Source organism: Antechinus flavipes, chromosome 5 (assembly GCF_016432865.1).
Source record: "Antechinus flavipes isolate AdamAnt ecotype Samford, QLD, Australia chromosome 5, AdamAnt_v2, whole genome shotgun sequence".
In the NCBI taxonomy this organism is placed as follows: Eukaryota; Metazoa; Chordata; class Mammalia; order Dasyuromorphia; family Dasyuridae; genus Antechinus; species Antechinus flavipes.
Genome location: NC_067402.1, coordinates 35,250,795 through 35,266,961, shown reverse-complemented (window position 1 = coordinate 35,266,961; position 16,167 = coordinate 35,250,795). Strand labels below are relative to the sequence as shown.

Here is a 16,167-nt window from a genome sequence, read left to right as displayed (position 1 = left end):
TCACCTGTTCTCATCATCTACGTGAACACATATAACACACATGTGTGCACACATGTACTATATAGATATCCATATAGGTACACACATGTAATATATACAGGTAGATACCAATATATGGTGTCTTTGCATACACACAGTGTATTAGATGTTTACAAACACGCACAGACAACATACACTATATAAAACACAACACTATGTATCAGTGCGTAGACACGCAATACAGCATTTGCATTTATAGGTACTGTGTGGACAACACAACGTGTACACGCCTGTAATCACACATGTCACACGCCTGGCTTTATATGTTCCCGCGTGTCTGCAGCGGCGGCCCACGTGTGTCCTGACCGCAGGGCGGTACATTAGCACGTGCCTGCATGCGTGCGGGTGTCCCGGATGTTGCACACTATACACAGGGGTGCACCCACGTGCGCATGCGTTTATAGGTTACGTTTGCGCGCACTTTCCCGGGGTCCTACAGGACACAGATGCCGCCCCTCTCCCCCAGCAGTCCATCCGCCCGGGAAGCTTTGCAAGGACGGATGAACTTCATAACGAATTTCTTTCCCGTTGTGTCGCTAAGAACCGCTTTGATCTTTTGAGAAAGCTTGAACAACTCATCCTGGCGTTTTCTCTCTCTCTCCGCCCCCTCGGAGCCAAGACAACAGAGGCCGCCCAAACCAACCTGCCACGCGCCAAAAGGGGGCGCCGGTCTGACCCGCAGGAAGTTCACACCCCAGTGACGTCAGGCCTGGCTGGTAGGTGCCCTTGGTCTCCCACTCCCTACCCCCTGCGGGGAAAAGCATTTCATCCGTCCGAGAGGGGAGGTCTGGAGCTGGAGGCCGTCCCTGGCTAAGGGAAAGGGCTTGCTCCGGAGTCCAAGGCCGGATTCGAACTTACCGAGCTGGCGCCTGGCCTAGCGCCCCCTAGCGGCCCCCTGGGAAAACAAAGCGTAAGTGACTTGCCCAGAAAGAAGTCCCGGAGAGTGACCTCGGGCTTCCTCTGGGCCGGCCGGCGTTCAGCGCCCTGCAGCACCGCGTGGTGTAAGCATCGGGGCAGAATTGGAATCCAGGCCCCCTGGCTCCGGATCCGGATTCTTCCCGGGGCCCCGAGACTCATCATCATATTTATCTCATTTCTGGTGGCTTCTAGGGCTGTGTCTCACTGCCTCCCTGTTGTCAACGTGTGTCCGAATTACTCTCCAGAGTCTGCTTCCTTCGGTCCACACCGACGGCGGCAAGCATTTATGAAGCACCTACTGTGTGCCAGCCCCTGGGCAAAGGGCAGGGGGAACGTTTCTCTGACGCTAAAGTGGCTCCAGGATGCGGGGTGCGGGATCAGCAAAGCTGTGGGCGGGAGGTGACCCCTCAGCGGGAGGAAGCCAGGGATCCCGGAGGAGAGACGGCACTCCCGGCGGAGGGAACAGCCTGGGCAAAAGTCCCGAGGCCGGCTTTAAGGGGCCATGGGGACACACCTGGGTACGCCGGCAGGGGGAATTCCCACGGCCGAAGCACCGGAATGCATCGTATATACCTGGATACCTTCGGGGAGGAAGAAGCATTTATTAAGGACCTACTATGGCAAAGGGTACCACGCTGGGGCGGGGAAGAAACAACATTCCGCTCAAAGTTCATATTCTGGCTTGGGGGACACAATATAATCTGCAACCTGAAAAGTAATTATTAAATAATTGGAGAAAGTGCATTAGCAAATAGAAGCAAAAGTAAATAATAACTAACATTTACAGATGGAAAAGCAATTTATAAAGAAGTGTCTTATTTGATAAGAACTTCCCAAGGAGGAACAGCCAGCGCTGAGCCTTGAAATAGTCCAGGAGCTGACTGCAACCTGGCAAAGGAGGAGAGTACACGAGGAGTTTGGGTAAGAGCCCTGCAAGGTGGAGGTCACAACAGGCAGTGGTGTGAAGCGCAGGGGGCTCCCATTCACTGGAGTGGTTGGGCGGGTGAGGAGTTTCTGTTGCCTCCTGTGGCAATAGGGAGCCACTGAAGGGTCTTGAGCAGGAGCGAAGCTAAACATCCCACGCGTATTTTAGGAAGAAAGTCTTGCCGGCTGTGTAGGAGGTGCATGGGAGAGAACGTCTGGAAGCAGGGAGAGCAATTAGGAAGCTACTGAACCATGTGGCTGACAGGAGGGCCTGAATTGGAGAGGACCGGTATAGAACTATCAAGAAGGGACGGAGGCAAAAGGAGTTGTGCAAATAAATTTGAAAAGATCTGACAAATGATTGCAGCTGGAGGAATATGAAGGAATAAGACGGAGCAGAGAGTTGAAAGATGGTCTACCCTCACAGAATTGTTGTTCAGCCTTCACTTTTGAAGAGATCAATGACATCCCAAGTGATATCATGAATTGTATGTAAATTAGATTCAAGTGAGGCAGATTTGAGCCATACAGAAATGTAATGACTAACTAAGGAAACTGTCCCTCTTCCCCTGCTCAAAAAAAAAAAAAAAAAAAAAAAAAAAAGCTACTTTTATTTTGTACCTATCCTATATTTACTTGACTATTAATACATACATCCTAATGACAATGTAAATTTTATAGTGTCTGGCACATAGTAGGTGCTTAATAAATGCATACTGCTTAACTGGTCAATGAATCATGGTGCATCCTATCTCATCCCAGCCCACAAAACAGCAAGCTTCCCATATCTAAGGAAGAAAAAGTGGGGACTGTCAATGTACTGACAAGATCAGAGTCCATCTCTGCCTTTCCCTCTCTCTCTACCTCCCCCAATTCCCCCCACCCACACCCACCCTTACACGACGAAGCGAGCCCAAGTTCATACATTCATTATCTCTGCTGGATTGGGGACAAATCAAGCAGAGTGATCATTGCTGAGAGGTGAATATCCACACCTTTCAAAGACACAGATGGGGCAGTTCAACCTGTGTTGTGAACCCGTCAGTGGCAACATGTATTAATTTGCAATGCATAATTAGCACTCCAAGACATGTTCCATCTCATGAAAAAGCTTCAAAATCAATATGGCACTTTGGAAACTTTTCTGGCGATAACTTAATTCCATATTTGCAAAAATGTCTCCCGGGAAGTATTAGGGGGAGATGAGGGACATCTGACCCCCAGGAGCCATTTACAGGATGCATTTACGCCGTATCTGTCACTGGACATGTTGCGACAAGCTCAGATGCTGAAGTGTCTCTTTTACTAATAGCACAAAAAAGTAAGAACGTGAAAGTGAGCTGTAACCGAGAGTGCCCTTCGTGCTCCCGAAGCGACTCCGGAGAAAAGTTCAGAGCATCATGGGCTCAAATTGTAGAAGGGACCTTGGAGACGCATCTCGACATTCCCCTTCTATTACGGAGAAAATCGAGAACTTAGAAAAGGGACTTGCCCAGAGTCACACGGAATAAGGTCAGAGCTTCTAAATCCCACCCACCAATACTCAACAAGAAAGGAATATACTTTCTTCTCAGTGTTCTCCTTCAGTTACTTCAGTTGAGTGAATCTTCGTGGGGTTTTCTGGGCAAAATCACCAGAATGGTTTGCCATTTCCTTCTCTGGCTCATTTTTCAGATGAGGAAACTGCCTTCTCCAGGATCACAAGATAATTTCAATCTTTGCCCTCTCAGGTCTTATGACTTGGATGAGATTGATTTGATTTAAAAAACCACTTCCATCAGATCCCATTAGTCCCGGAATGAGAGAAATATTCATAGTTGAGAACAACATAGACCCAGTTATCGCATACTCAGAAAGCAGAATGGTGAAATCCCAATAATATTAATGACTATAGATCCTATCTGTAGCGTGCCTTAAAGGTCTGCAAAGTGCCTTCTTCCTAATGGGAAGGAGAGAAGAAGAGAAGGCATTTATGGATGGCAAGGGAGACAGAACACCAGCTTATCAGAGTGGCAAAGTTGATTTTTTTTTAAAAAGGGGGAAAATGATAGATGTGGGAGAGGTGGTGGGAAAGTAAGTTATCTTAAGCCACTTTTTGCTGATTCAGTTGTGGACCAAGGAGGCCATTCCAGAAAGTAATCTGGGATTTTGTGCCTCTGTCCCTTTGACCCAGTGATACCATATTAGGTCTATGCCCCAAAGAAATCAAAGAAACATGAAAAAGGACCCCTTGGGCACAAATATTCAGAGCAAGAAAAAACTGAAAATTAAAGAGCTATCCATCCACTAGCTGAACAAAGCAAGGAATATGAATATGATAGAATAATATTAAGCTGTTATTTTTTTAAATTTTTTTTTCAGAGAAACCTGGGATGATCTATTTGCACTGATGCAGAATAAAATGAGCAGAACCAGGAGAATAATTTATTCAGTAACATTTTCGAGACTTTGAAACTGCTTGGAAACACCGAAGAGCTCTGATCAGTTCAGTGACCAATCACAATTCCAGAGGACTGGAGGCAAAACTTGCTCCCCATTTCCTGATAGAGAAGTGATGGACTCGAATGCAGAATGAAATTTTTGGACAAGGCCAATGAGATCGGTTTCATTTGCCTATGCAAATTTGATACAAGGGTTTTATTTTCCTTTTTTTGTTATTTGCTTAGTTTTGTTTTCTTATGTTTTTCTTTTTTGATCTGATTTTTCTTGTGCAGCATAATTGTGGAAATATGTATAGAAGAATTAACATATATTGGATTACTTGATATCTAAGGGAGGGAATCAGGGGAAGGGAGGGAGAAAACATTTGAAAACAAGGTTTTGAAAGGATGAATGTTGAAAATTATCCATACATGTATTTTGAAAATAAAAAGCTTTAATAATAAAAATTTTTTAAAAGAATTAAAAAAAATTCTTTTCTTTGTGTTCACTATATGAAGGCATTATAATGAATCCCCTTGATTTAAAATCCTGCCTCATCTGTTCTTCTATTCTCCCTACTTCAGTCATTTGGGAGACTGAGGCAGCTAGCTGGATCAGTGGATAGAGTGCCAGACCTAGATCCAAGAGGCCTCAGATGCTTACCAGCTGTTTGTGATCTTAGAAAAAGTCACTTCACCTTGCCCTGCCTCATTTTCCTCAATTGTAATGATGTCATACACATCATAGAGACATTGTGAAATAATATTGCTATTTATTTAAAATATTGTACTTATTTATATGAATATTATAATTTAAAGTAATGAATATTTAAATTTAAAATTTGAATACATTTAAATTTATGATACATTTAAATTTTAAAGTTTAACTAAATTTAACTATTTATTTAATAAAATAATATTTATAAGATGCTGGCACATAGTAGGTGCTACATAAATGCTTATTTCCTCCCCTATCCATTCCTAATGTTTCAAGAGCAAACTAACAAGGATCTAGGGTTCAGAACACCTCCCCACCAGTAGATGATGGAGAGAGTTCCAGCTAGAGGTCCCCAGTTCGAAGTTGCTGTGGCAGGAGGTCTCCCGGGGAGTGTCCCAATCCGTGTCCCATCTGTGCTGTTTAACATTTGATGGATGACCTGAGTGAGAGCATGGATGTCATGTCCAGCTAATCCGCAGATGTCCTAAAGCTGAGGGGGAGAGCTAAGACAGTCAGTGACAGTGTCAGGAGCTCATAAGGACATCGGCAGGCTCATCACGGGGCTAAATATGTTTCAATATATTTAAGTGAAATATAAGTAAAGTCTCCCAAATGGGTGCAAAAGTGGGAGGGAGGTTAGGGCAGCCAGGAGCTACTCTGAAAAAGATCGGGGTGAGGGGGGGGTTAGAGAAGGGAGGGACTAGGCGCTTGTATAACACCTACTATGTGCCAGGCACACTGAGAAGTACTTTTACAGCCGACAGCCCATAAGTGCCTTGAGGAAGGATTCCTTTTTTCTTGTCTAGCCCAGAGCCTGGCATACAGAAAGTGCCTAATAAACGCTCATTGATATACTACTTTTTTTTTCCTCTTACAAGAAAGGGTTCAATAGGAAGGGAAAAACTGTGATATCAAAAATAAGAGACGTCAACAAGAGGCTTTTAAAAGAGAAAACTCATGTAATGTTAGTTTCTCCATGGCATCCAATGAGACTGCTCACAGAGACTAGCCTTTAAAGGATGCTGTTAGGAGAAGGAAAGCTCCAGGGGGCCAGGGGCTTTTGTTATGACCTGACCCCAGAGCCCAGAGCACGGCCGGCCTTAATGTGGGCTTGGCAACCTGGGAACTGTCAGGGAATAATACCACAGGGCTCGGGGCAGCAGAGCTCCCGAGAGGAAGGAGATCCCCCTTTCAGAGGAGCATCCTCCGGCCGCTGCAGCGGCTGGCGCTGCTTAGGTTTCCTTGGCTCAAGGATTAAGGATCTTTGTTCTCAGAGGGGACCATGATGTGCAAGGGAAGTGGTAATTTAAGGGAGATGGGCCCGGCAAGGTCACCCGCCTGACCTTCCCCTCCAGAGCCATGGCCAGATGCAGATCAGGATGACTAGACATGGCCCTGGATGCAATGGGAGACCTGGGCCTTTTAAAGCTAACGTTCTGAAGCATCTGGGAGGTACAGTGCAGGACTCTAGTCCTAAAGTCAGGAGGACCAGAGTTCAAATCTGCCCTCAAACACTTAACACTTCCTAGCTGTGTGACCCTGGGAAAGTCACTTAACCCCAACTGTCTCAGCAAAAAAATAAATAAAGTTTTACCTCCTGACAGAGGCAATTGTCCAATTAAGGCTAGGTAAGAAATGAGGCAAAAAAAATCACTGGGGGTGGGGGGAAGCTCCTCAGGGTTTCTGGTTAAAACAGAACAATTGCTACTTAGACTCACTCTGAATCATCAGAACTCAAACAATGAACAAAGGAGGCTTGAGCTGAGACCTCCTGTTGGCCAATCCATGAGAGAGAGCAGGAGTGCAACTGTTCAAACCACCCGGAGAAGGCACAGACTTCCCACTGATCCACTGGCCGCTCTGCCTTTGCTTTGCGGCATTTTAAGAGCCCCAAGAGTTTATGGATTTTTGTTAGTGGGTGGGTTTTTTCCTATTGACCCTAAACTATTTTTATTTTTATTATTATTATTTCATAAGACATATTTATTGCAGGCTGGTGTCCAAAAGGAAAAAAAAAGCCACCCAGAATATTATGAAGCCATAAAATCCTAAAACTTTACATGGTCAAGTTCTGTTTCTCTGGAAGGGAATTATAACGTAGTCACATCATTAAAAAGTATATCAGGGAAGGTGGTGAGAGAAGCTGAGCTGATCTACAGAACCGTTTCTGTCTTAAAAACAAAAATGGCCAAAGGGTCTCAGCGCTCTGCCAGAAAGCCAGAGGGGCCCAAGCTCCAGGAGTGTGAAGGAACCCCTAGAAGTCCGGACCCATCTGTTCCTCTGGGTCGGAATTCTGGGCCAATCTTAGGGTCCGGATCCAAGCGGGGAGAAATGTATGGCAAGGAAACCAATGAATGATGAACGATGAAATCCAAAAGCATTTAATCAGACCTTCGAAAGTAACTCCCGTGCCCACTCCCGACTCAAAGGACCAATGTCGGCTCTTCCCCCCGTGACCCTGGACAAGCCATTCAACTCTTCTAAGACTCTATTTCCTCATCCGTAAACGAAGCACTTGGGCTGCATGATCTCCCAGGCCCTTCCACTTCTCAACACAGGATCCAATGGCGACCATTACAAAGGAAACACAAAACATATTTTTAAACAGATTCGAGAGCTTTGGGGAAGAACCAGGCCTCTCCACTAGGAAAACCACTCAACAGAAAAACAGCTGATTTGATTTTAGAATCTATTAGCAGCCGCTGCGGATGCCAGAGATGAGGCAAAGGGACCGTACAGAAGCTGGCCATTAGGAGAGCTTAAAAACCAGAAGAGAAGGGGAGGGGGAGGGAGAGACAGAGGCAGACACACAGAGAAACAGAGACAGACAGAGAGGGAGGAGAGACAGAGAGAGAGAGACAGAGAAACGGGGAGGGGGGACAGGGACCCAAAATCTTACCTTTGTCATCACCAAAAAGCGCTGCTCACATTCCCAATTTCTCTCACCTTTATTCTCCTGATTCCTCAAAATGGACACTTAAAGCTATCTCCATCTCTTCCCCCTCCCTTTCCCTGCTAGACTCAGTGCTGCTGATTGTTGAGGAGTTCTACCACCAGAGAAGCCCCTGCATGTCCTCTGTGCTCCCTCCTCTCCCAACCCTAGCCCCCCATTCCTTCTCATCACTGCTGCACCGCCCCCCTTCTCAGCTGGCCCCCTGGATCACTCACTAGGTCACAGGATCACACCTCTTACAGACAATAGCTAAGGTTTATGTACAGCACTTGCAAAAACACTATAAATGTTCTCCCATCTGATCCTCACAATAACCTGGCAGAATTACCCCCATTTTACAGATGAGGAAACTGAGGCAGGAAGTGAACTGACTTGCCCAGGCTCACCCAGCTCGTAAGTGTCTGAGGTAGGATTTGAACTTCTTGGCTCCAGGCCTGGCACTCTGTACCATCTGGTTATTCAAGAACCTCTGATCTTAAAAAAATAAAACTCCTGACCTGGGGCCAGCGCCAAACCCAGAGTCCACACTTCTCCAAACTTCAAGCATCTGAGACTTGAATGGCGTTCAATAATAACTAATAACAAGGAAGCCTCCGGGTGAAAAAAGAGAATGCAGCCGAATGAATTCCTTGCTTCAGAAGCATACTTTTTTTTTTTTAAACAGCATTTTGTTTTTCCAAATAACATGCAATGATAGCTTTCAACATTCACCCTTGCAAAACCTTGTGTTCCAATTTTTTCTTCCTCTTTCCCCTTCTCCCCTAGGCAGCAAGTAATCCAATCTAGGTTAAACCTGTGCAATTCTTCCATACATATTTCCATAATTATCATGCTGTGCAAGAAAAATCAGATCAAAAAGGAAAAAAATGAGAAAGGGGGAAAAAGCAAGCAAACAACAACAAAAAGGTGAGAATGCTGTGTCGTGGTCCACGCTCAGTTCCCATAAGTCTCTCTCTAGATGCAGATGGTTGTCTCCATCCATCGCAAGACCATTGGAATTGGCCTGAATCATCTCACTGTTGACAAGAGCCACGTCCATCAGAACTGATCGTCATATAGTCTTGTTGTTGCCGTGTACAATGACCTCCTGTTTCTGCTCATTTCCCTCAGCCTCAGTTCCTGTAAGTCTCTCCAGGCCTCTCTGAAGTCATCCTGCTGGTCATTTCTTAAGAACAATAATATTCCATATAGTCCATCACTTACTCAGCCACCCCCCACCGAGGGGCAGAGGATTCTCCTCCTTTCCTGGCTACTCCCACGACCTTTCCAGGCAGGAAAGGTCATCAGGTCCTCATGGTGCGGTGAGAACCGGGGATCCCAAAGAGACTGACTGAGGGGACTAAAGTCGCCCCTTAGCATCAGAACCAAGACCCAAACTGCTCCTTCCCCCAAGATTCTGTTTTTCTGAATACTGTGTATCATCGAGCAGTTCCCAGAATGGGCCGAGGAAGGAGAGAGGGTTAACGACGTCATTTTCCTTGATCCTGAATGGACGCTTCACCTTAATTAAAATTAGGCCTCTGGGATGAATCTGCAGAAACCAGAGTCCCCACCATCGATCACCGGGTGGGGAGCTGACGATGACTTCAGTGGTGGGCAGTTTCCCCATCCTGGGAATCCGTCAGCTGTTCCTTCTCATGCCAGTGGAGAAAACCCCCGGAGCTTCCTCTCTGGGCGAGGACTCCCTCAGCATCCCCGGCTGGTTCTCGGAAGGTCAGGCTTCCTCAGCCTCACGGCTTCTTTTATCATGTGGGTGACTCGCTAATGGGACAACTAATGTTCTCCCACAAGACATCACATCATGCTTCCCCGACTCCCAAGGAAAAGGTGCATTTTAAAGGGCCGGGTTTTCTGTTCTTAGCCAAGGAGTGGAGGAGCTGGTAAAGCAAGAGCTATCCCCCTCCTCAGCCAACCAAGGACTAACTTTGCAACCAGTTTTTCCTACCAAAAAATGAGGATATTAGGGGTGGGCAGGTGGTGCAATAGATAGAGCCCTGAAGTCAGGAGGACCTGAGTTCAAATCCAGCCTTTGACACTCAACACTTCCTGGCTTGTGACCTTGGGCGAGTCACTTAACCCCAATTGCCTCAGCAAAAAAAAAAAAAATGAGATGGGGGATTATACCTAACATGAGCCTGCTGAGGTCCTGACCCAAAGTCCCCACTTGGACAACAATAATGAGCTTTAGCTTCCTCTTCAATATGTGCTGGTAGAATAAGAACCCCTCCAGAAGAACCAGAAAATTTCTGGGAATTTAAACTATTATTATTATGTATTAATATCATGTATATATCTATAAATCAATCATTTTATTTTATTTATTTATATATTAATAATTATTAAATTAAAAAACTTGGGAAAATAAAATATTTAAAAACAAAAAAAGAAACGATAAATATGATGAATGCAAAGAAGCACAAAGAGACCTGAATTAGTGCATACTGGGTAAAGTCTTTCCAATAAGGCAGTATACAAAGGAGCGAGCACAACAACATAACTGGAAAGAACAACAAAACTATTGAAGATGAGCATTACAAAATTACAATGAATAAGTACAGCCCCAAAAGAACAGATATTGGGAGATACTTGAGATGAAGGAGGGTCTGGGAATGGGGGAGGGGACCAGGTACACGGTTATGGAACATGGCCTATAATTTTAAGTGTTTTTGATTTATTGATTAATTTTGCTGACTTCCTTTTCCTCATTTTTCTTTAAAAAAAAATTTCTGTTTCACAAAATGGCTCTCTCAGTGGGAATAAGGACAGAGATACAAGGTAAAATGTATTAATAAAATTAATAATAAAAACCAAAATATTAATAAAATGTATTTAAATTAAATTATTTAAAATTTTAAATTATTAAAACAATAATAAAAATTAAAATATACATTAATAAAATTTATTTTAAAAATTAAAAAAAAGAAGTTTCAGTGGCTCCCTATTGTTCCCAGAATAAAATACAAAATCTCTTTGGTACGTAGAATCCTTCCATGGTGCGAGGTTGTTCCAACCATTTTTCTGGAATGATTTCACATTATTTCCCCTCAAGTACTCTCTACTCCAGCCCGACCAGCATACTGTTTTCAGTATCTGCCTTTTTTCCCCTTTGCACTCCCACTCCCACCTCCTTGCCAGCCTCCCTCCCTTCCAAGCCCAGCTCCAAGGCCCTCTCCTATAAAAGACACTTTCTGAACTTCATGGCCCCCAACATCCCCACCCTCCCCCCAATTATTGTGTCTTTTGGGGTATATATCTTGCATTTAGTCGTCTGTGGATATCACAGAACGGAAGCTTTTGGAGGACAGGGATTAATTCATCGTAGCTTTCGCCACCTAGAATGGGGCCTCCTACAAGAGGCAAGTACGGGCTCTTTCTCTAGCTAAAGTGAACTGAATGAAATCCAGATTCAATCCCGTTCCCAGGCCTTCGTTAAGCAGGAATTCATTCAGTGTGGTTTCTGCCTCCAAAACCTTCCCAGCCTTCCTCCTCCCAGGAGGTTCTTCTCCAAGACTTGGAAGACTCTCTCCATGTCTGTGCCCAAGCCCAGGACTGAACATTTGGTGGCCCCCTGAAGTCATCTGCAGAAAGAACAGAGGGAATGGAACACAACAGGGCGGGAACAGTAAAAACCCGGAGGCTTTTACCCAGATTTAATTTGACCAGCTTCCTCTGGAGCTAAATATTGTGTTGCCCCTGACAGTTAAACACAATCGCTGGACCACATTTAAAGGAATACCAGCATCTTTCCATAATCCCCTTCCTCAATCTAGGGGACAGGGAAAGGGGGGGTGGGTACAAGAATAAGGGTAAGGAGGGGCCAGAAAATCAAACATTGTGCTAATTTTATATGACACAGAAACTAGTTTTCCTCGTTGTGGGAAACACTGACACCCCCTCTTGTTCCCCTCCCTCTCTCTGTTACCCAAGCGTTCGGCTAATTTAAAACATTTGCTGAGAAAAATAATACTACGACATTGTTCTCTCAAGGAAAAAAAAGCCCAATGGTTTCCAGTTTCTATCTGATGTGCAGTAGAAGCACAGACAGAACGTACAGTGACAAAATGAGTTAATTACCATCTCATCCAGAGAGGCTTCTTTGTCAGAGCTACAAGTCATAATTTCACACAAAATAATGACCCAGATAAAGAGTAATGACTTCCAGCTACAGCAGCCACTAACTTGGGATCATTTTCTCATAACGGAATAGCAATTAACCAGTGTCACCGCTATATAGAAATAGGGACCGAGCTATTCATTAAGCAATTAAAATGAAAATATGAATCCTTTTGGGTACATTTAATTTCTGTAAATGTGCCCATCACTGGGGGCTACAAGCTCCGATGTCTGTCTAGGTCTATTCACACGTGCGCGAGATTCTCTACGATGGAGGAGAGTTGCTGACTTGGGGCTCCCTTCTCTTCTCAGTTATTCCAACAATGGAGGAAAGGAAAAAGGAGGTGAGGATCTCCTCTGATCAGCCCCAAAATAATCAAAAACGGACAAAAACAAGCAGGAAGAGCTCGGTTCGTCCATCCCATGTCCATCAAGCAGAGAATGGGAAGGAAGGAGCTCTATCATAGTCTGAGGGTCAAGAGGCGGCAAGTTCCATCTCCTTTTAACCATTTATCTCTGCCCTGATCACCAACCCAATGAAAGGCAGCCACACATGAGGCAGGTGGCCCAGATTCCCAGAATTGAGGGGTGCTCAGGGGTTGCCTTTTCTGTTCAGTCCCGCCTAAGATGACCCCATTTGGGGTTTTCTTTGCAGAGATACTGCAATGATTTTCCATTTCTTTTTCCAGCCTATTTTACAGATGAGGAAACTGAGGCAGAAAGAGTAACGTGATCTGCCCAGGGTCACCCAGCTAATATGAATCTTGCTGACTCTAGGTGTGGAATTCTAAACCTTGCACCACGTAGATGCCTTCAGAGGCTACATAATCTGACCCATACTAGACTAAGAATCTCTTCTCCATCCAGGCTTTGTCCAATGATGTCCTCAGGCAGCCTGTGTCACCTGCTAATTTTTCTAATTATTCCAGTTTTTCCTTACATCAAACCTAAGTTTACCCATTGTTCCAATTATGAAACGAGAGGGGTAGGCTGAAGTAACTCACAGGGAAGAGAAAAGGTCCAAGTATGAACAGGCTGGCTTTGTCTGCCTCCTTTTAATCCACACAAGAATGTTTAACACCCCTACAGTCCTAGGCAACAAGCATTTATTAAGCACCTAACAGTGCTAGTCTCTAAGTAAACAACCACAAAACTTAATTTTTTTTAAATTTCATATTTATTTGCTTTTAGCATTCTTTTCTTTTTAAATTTTGAGCTCCTGATTATTTCTCCCATCTCTCACTCCCCCTGCCCCTTTCACTGAGAACACAAGTAATGAACCACAAAATTAAAAAAAAATCTGCAGACCTCAAGATCATCACATTAAGAGCATAAGGTCTTTGAGAGCACAAACCAGCTTTTTTACCTCTTTTTGTATCCCTAGCACAGTACCTGGAACACAGTAGGCACTCAACAAATGCTTTTTGGATAGAATTAAGCTGAGCATCATTCTGTGCAGATTTAAAAGAAGACTTAAATTTGACATTTAAGTCAGAGTAAATGACTGACATTTGTAGAGTTTGGGGGCTGTTGAATGCCTCCCCCTGAGCATCTCAATGAAAGACCCCAAGATCTTTTTTTTAACAAAGCATCCTCGACCATGACTTCCCCAGCCAAAACTTTTGAAATTTATTGCTTGAACCCAAGTATAAGACTTTACATTGAATGTATGGAATTTCTTCTTTTTTACATTCGATCTCCAAAGTTCTCTTTCTAGATGCAGATGGCATTTTTCTTCCCCCCCACCCATGGTCTTTATTTTATTTTATTTTTAAAATATATGCAAAGATAGTTTTCAATATTCACCTTGAAAAACCTTTTGTTCCAAATTTTTCTCCCTCCTTCTCTCTATCCTCTTCCCTAGATAGAAAGTAATGCAATATAGGATAAACAAGAGCAGTTCTATACATATCCCTACATTTATCATGCTGCACAAGAAAAACCAGATCAAAAAGGGAAAAAAATGATAAAGAAAAAAGCAAGCAAACAACAGTTAATTTCTTCTTATTAGACTCAGCTCCTTGCTCCAGCCTGCCAACATCCTTTTGGATCCTCATCCTGTCTCCTCATCTGTTATCCAGCCTCTCTCCTGCCCTAACCCTAACTTTAAGTCAGAGAATCAAGGAGACAGGAAAGTGACTTTAACCTGCCAGGCTCAGACTATGCAAAAACACTGCATTTATCTATCTTCCAAACTAATGTCTATCCCATTAGTCAGATGGGATCAGCCGAGCAATGTTCCAGTTTGGCTAAGACAAAAATAACAACAAAAAAATCCCCAACCATTTTTCAAAATTTTCCAAAATTGTATTTTACTAGTTTAGCCATAATGTCGCCACCCCTGTCCCATCCACTGCTTCTCCAAAAAACACAGCGGCCTATGACCTTCTTTGACAACTATTTTATAGCATTTTCCCTTATTACTCAGGTCCCCGACCAAATTCCGTTCTCAGAAAGTGGAAAATTAAAGTACTTGATTTTCAAAAATTCTGAGAGCAGTGCGCTCGACAGATAGAAAAATGATTTGTAGAAACACAGGAGGAGGACTCATTCTGGCTGGCGGCCTCTATATGGGAAAGCAGGACCGTAATCTTCACTTTTACAAATAATAGACCCGGTCGTCGGCCCTCCTGGCGCACCTGCCAACGACTCCGACGTGAGTGATTACTCCTATAGCATACTGCTGAAGTGTGAAATTAGTGTGGAGACTAAAACCCAGCGTCAGCATCCTCCGGGAGGAGTGGGTGCTCGTAGGAGGGAAAGTCCCCAAAGGGGAGCTAAGAACACCAGGAGGATCTCTAGCTCAGCCGGAGAGAAAGCCGGCAACCTCCTAGAACCCCCTGTATCATAGGACAGCATGAGAGAGTTTAAGCCTTCGGAGGGCAGAGACTAACTCACCTTTCTATCTGTATCTCCCAAGATTGAACTTGCTGATATAGGGAGGTTCTGATTAGTGTGGAAAATGAATCCCATGAAGCATCTAAATCTGCACTATTTGAAGTTATAATTAAGTGAAAATACATTATTAGCTCCAGCCCACTGGAAATATCTGGTGCAAATTCAAATTGCATTCAAATTAGGTCTTCCTAATTTCAGGTCTAGCATTCAATCTATTATTCTACCTAAATGTCCCCAGCTAACTGCAGAATTGCTCAATTCAACATTTATTAAGCGCCTATTAAGCCTCCTATTTGTATACCAGATATACAAGACATAAATGAAATAGTCTCTGATCTCGGAAAGCTTACATTTCACCAGTCATTAGACGTTATCAGCCTTGCCCTCCAGGGAGGCGGCAGGATCACGTGTCCTGCAGACGGAGTGGTTTCCAATGGTTCTATTTTGTACCCAACACCCTGAGATTGCTCTCAAGCTGCACCCCCCCCCCCCACACTCCGAGCTGGCCTGATCCTCTAAGAGTGGAGGGGAAATTCCAGGGCATCTTCCTCCTGCCCTCTGGCATCTGCTCAGTCACAGCTACAGCGTGTATGTGACATCTAATCAAATGTTTCCTGGCCAGGGTACTTACTTTCTTAATGAAATTCGGGATGATTTTTTGGTCGGTCAGGTGGTCCAAGGAGGAACAGCAATCTAATTCCAGGATGTATCCTTCATTATGAAAATCATTCTTCTGAGATCTGATGAGAGAGGAAAAACAGACAAAAATTGAGATCTTATGCAAAGGGGACGGGGGAGAAGAGAGAGACAGAGATGGAGAGAAAAACAGATTGAGAGAGACAGAGACAGAGAGAAAAACAGAGAATATCGTAGGATCACCAAAGCTATTACCTTCTTAAAAGACACTGTCCACAAATGCCCCATTCAAGAAAACAGTGACTGATCAGCAAAAACATAAAACCTACCAATAAATGGTTTAACACCAAAGATGGCACTAGAATGACCCAAAAAGCTGGGTAAGAATCACTGCCCATAACCTTTATATCTCAAGTAAAACCCCACCTTCTATAAGAAGCCTTCCCAACCTTTCGTAATTCCAGTGCCTTCCTTCTGTTAATTATTTCCTATTTCTCTTATACATAGTTTACTTTGCATATATTTCCATGTTGCCTTTCCCCATCTGG

At 44.0% G+C, this 16,167-nt stretch overlaps 1 protein-coding gene across 2 annotated transcripts in view; it reads right to left on the bottom strand.

The window, feature by feature from the left end:
- RFTN1 (raftlin, lipid raft linker 1) overlaps nt 1-16,167 on the bottom strand; it is a 180,528-nt gene that overhangs the window by 72,542 nt on the left and 91,819 nt on the right. For both annotated transcript variants that reach the window (XM_051962009.1, XM_051962008.1), the window contains exon 4: nt 15,615-15,723. In XM_051962009.1, coding sequence (XP_051817969.1) covers nt 15,615-15,723 — 109 coding nt within the window. The remainder of the gene's footprint in view (nt 1-15,614; nt 15,724-16,167) is intronic.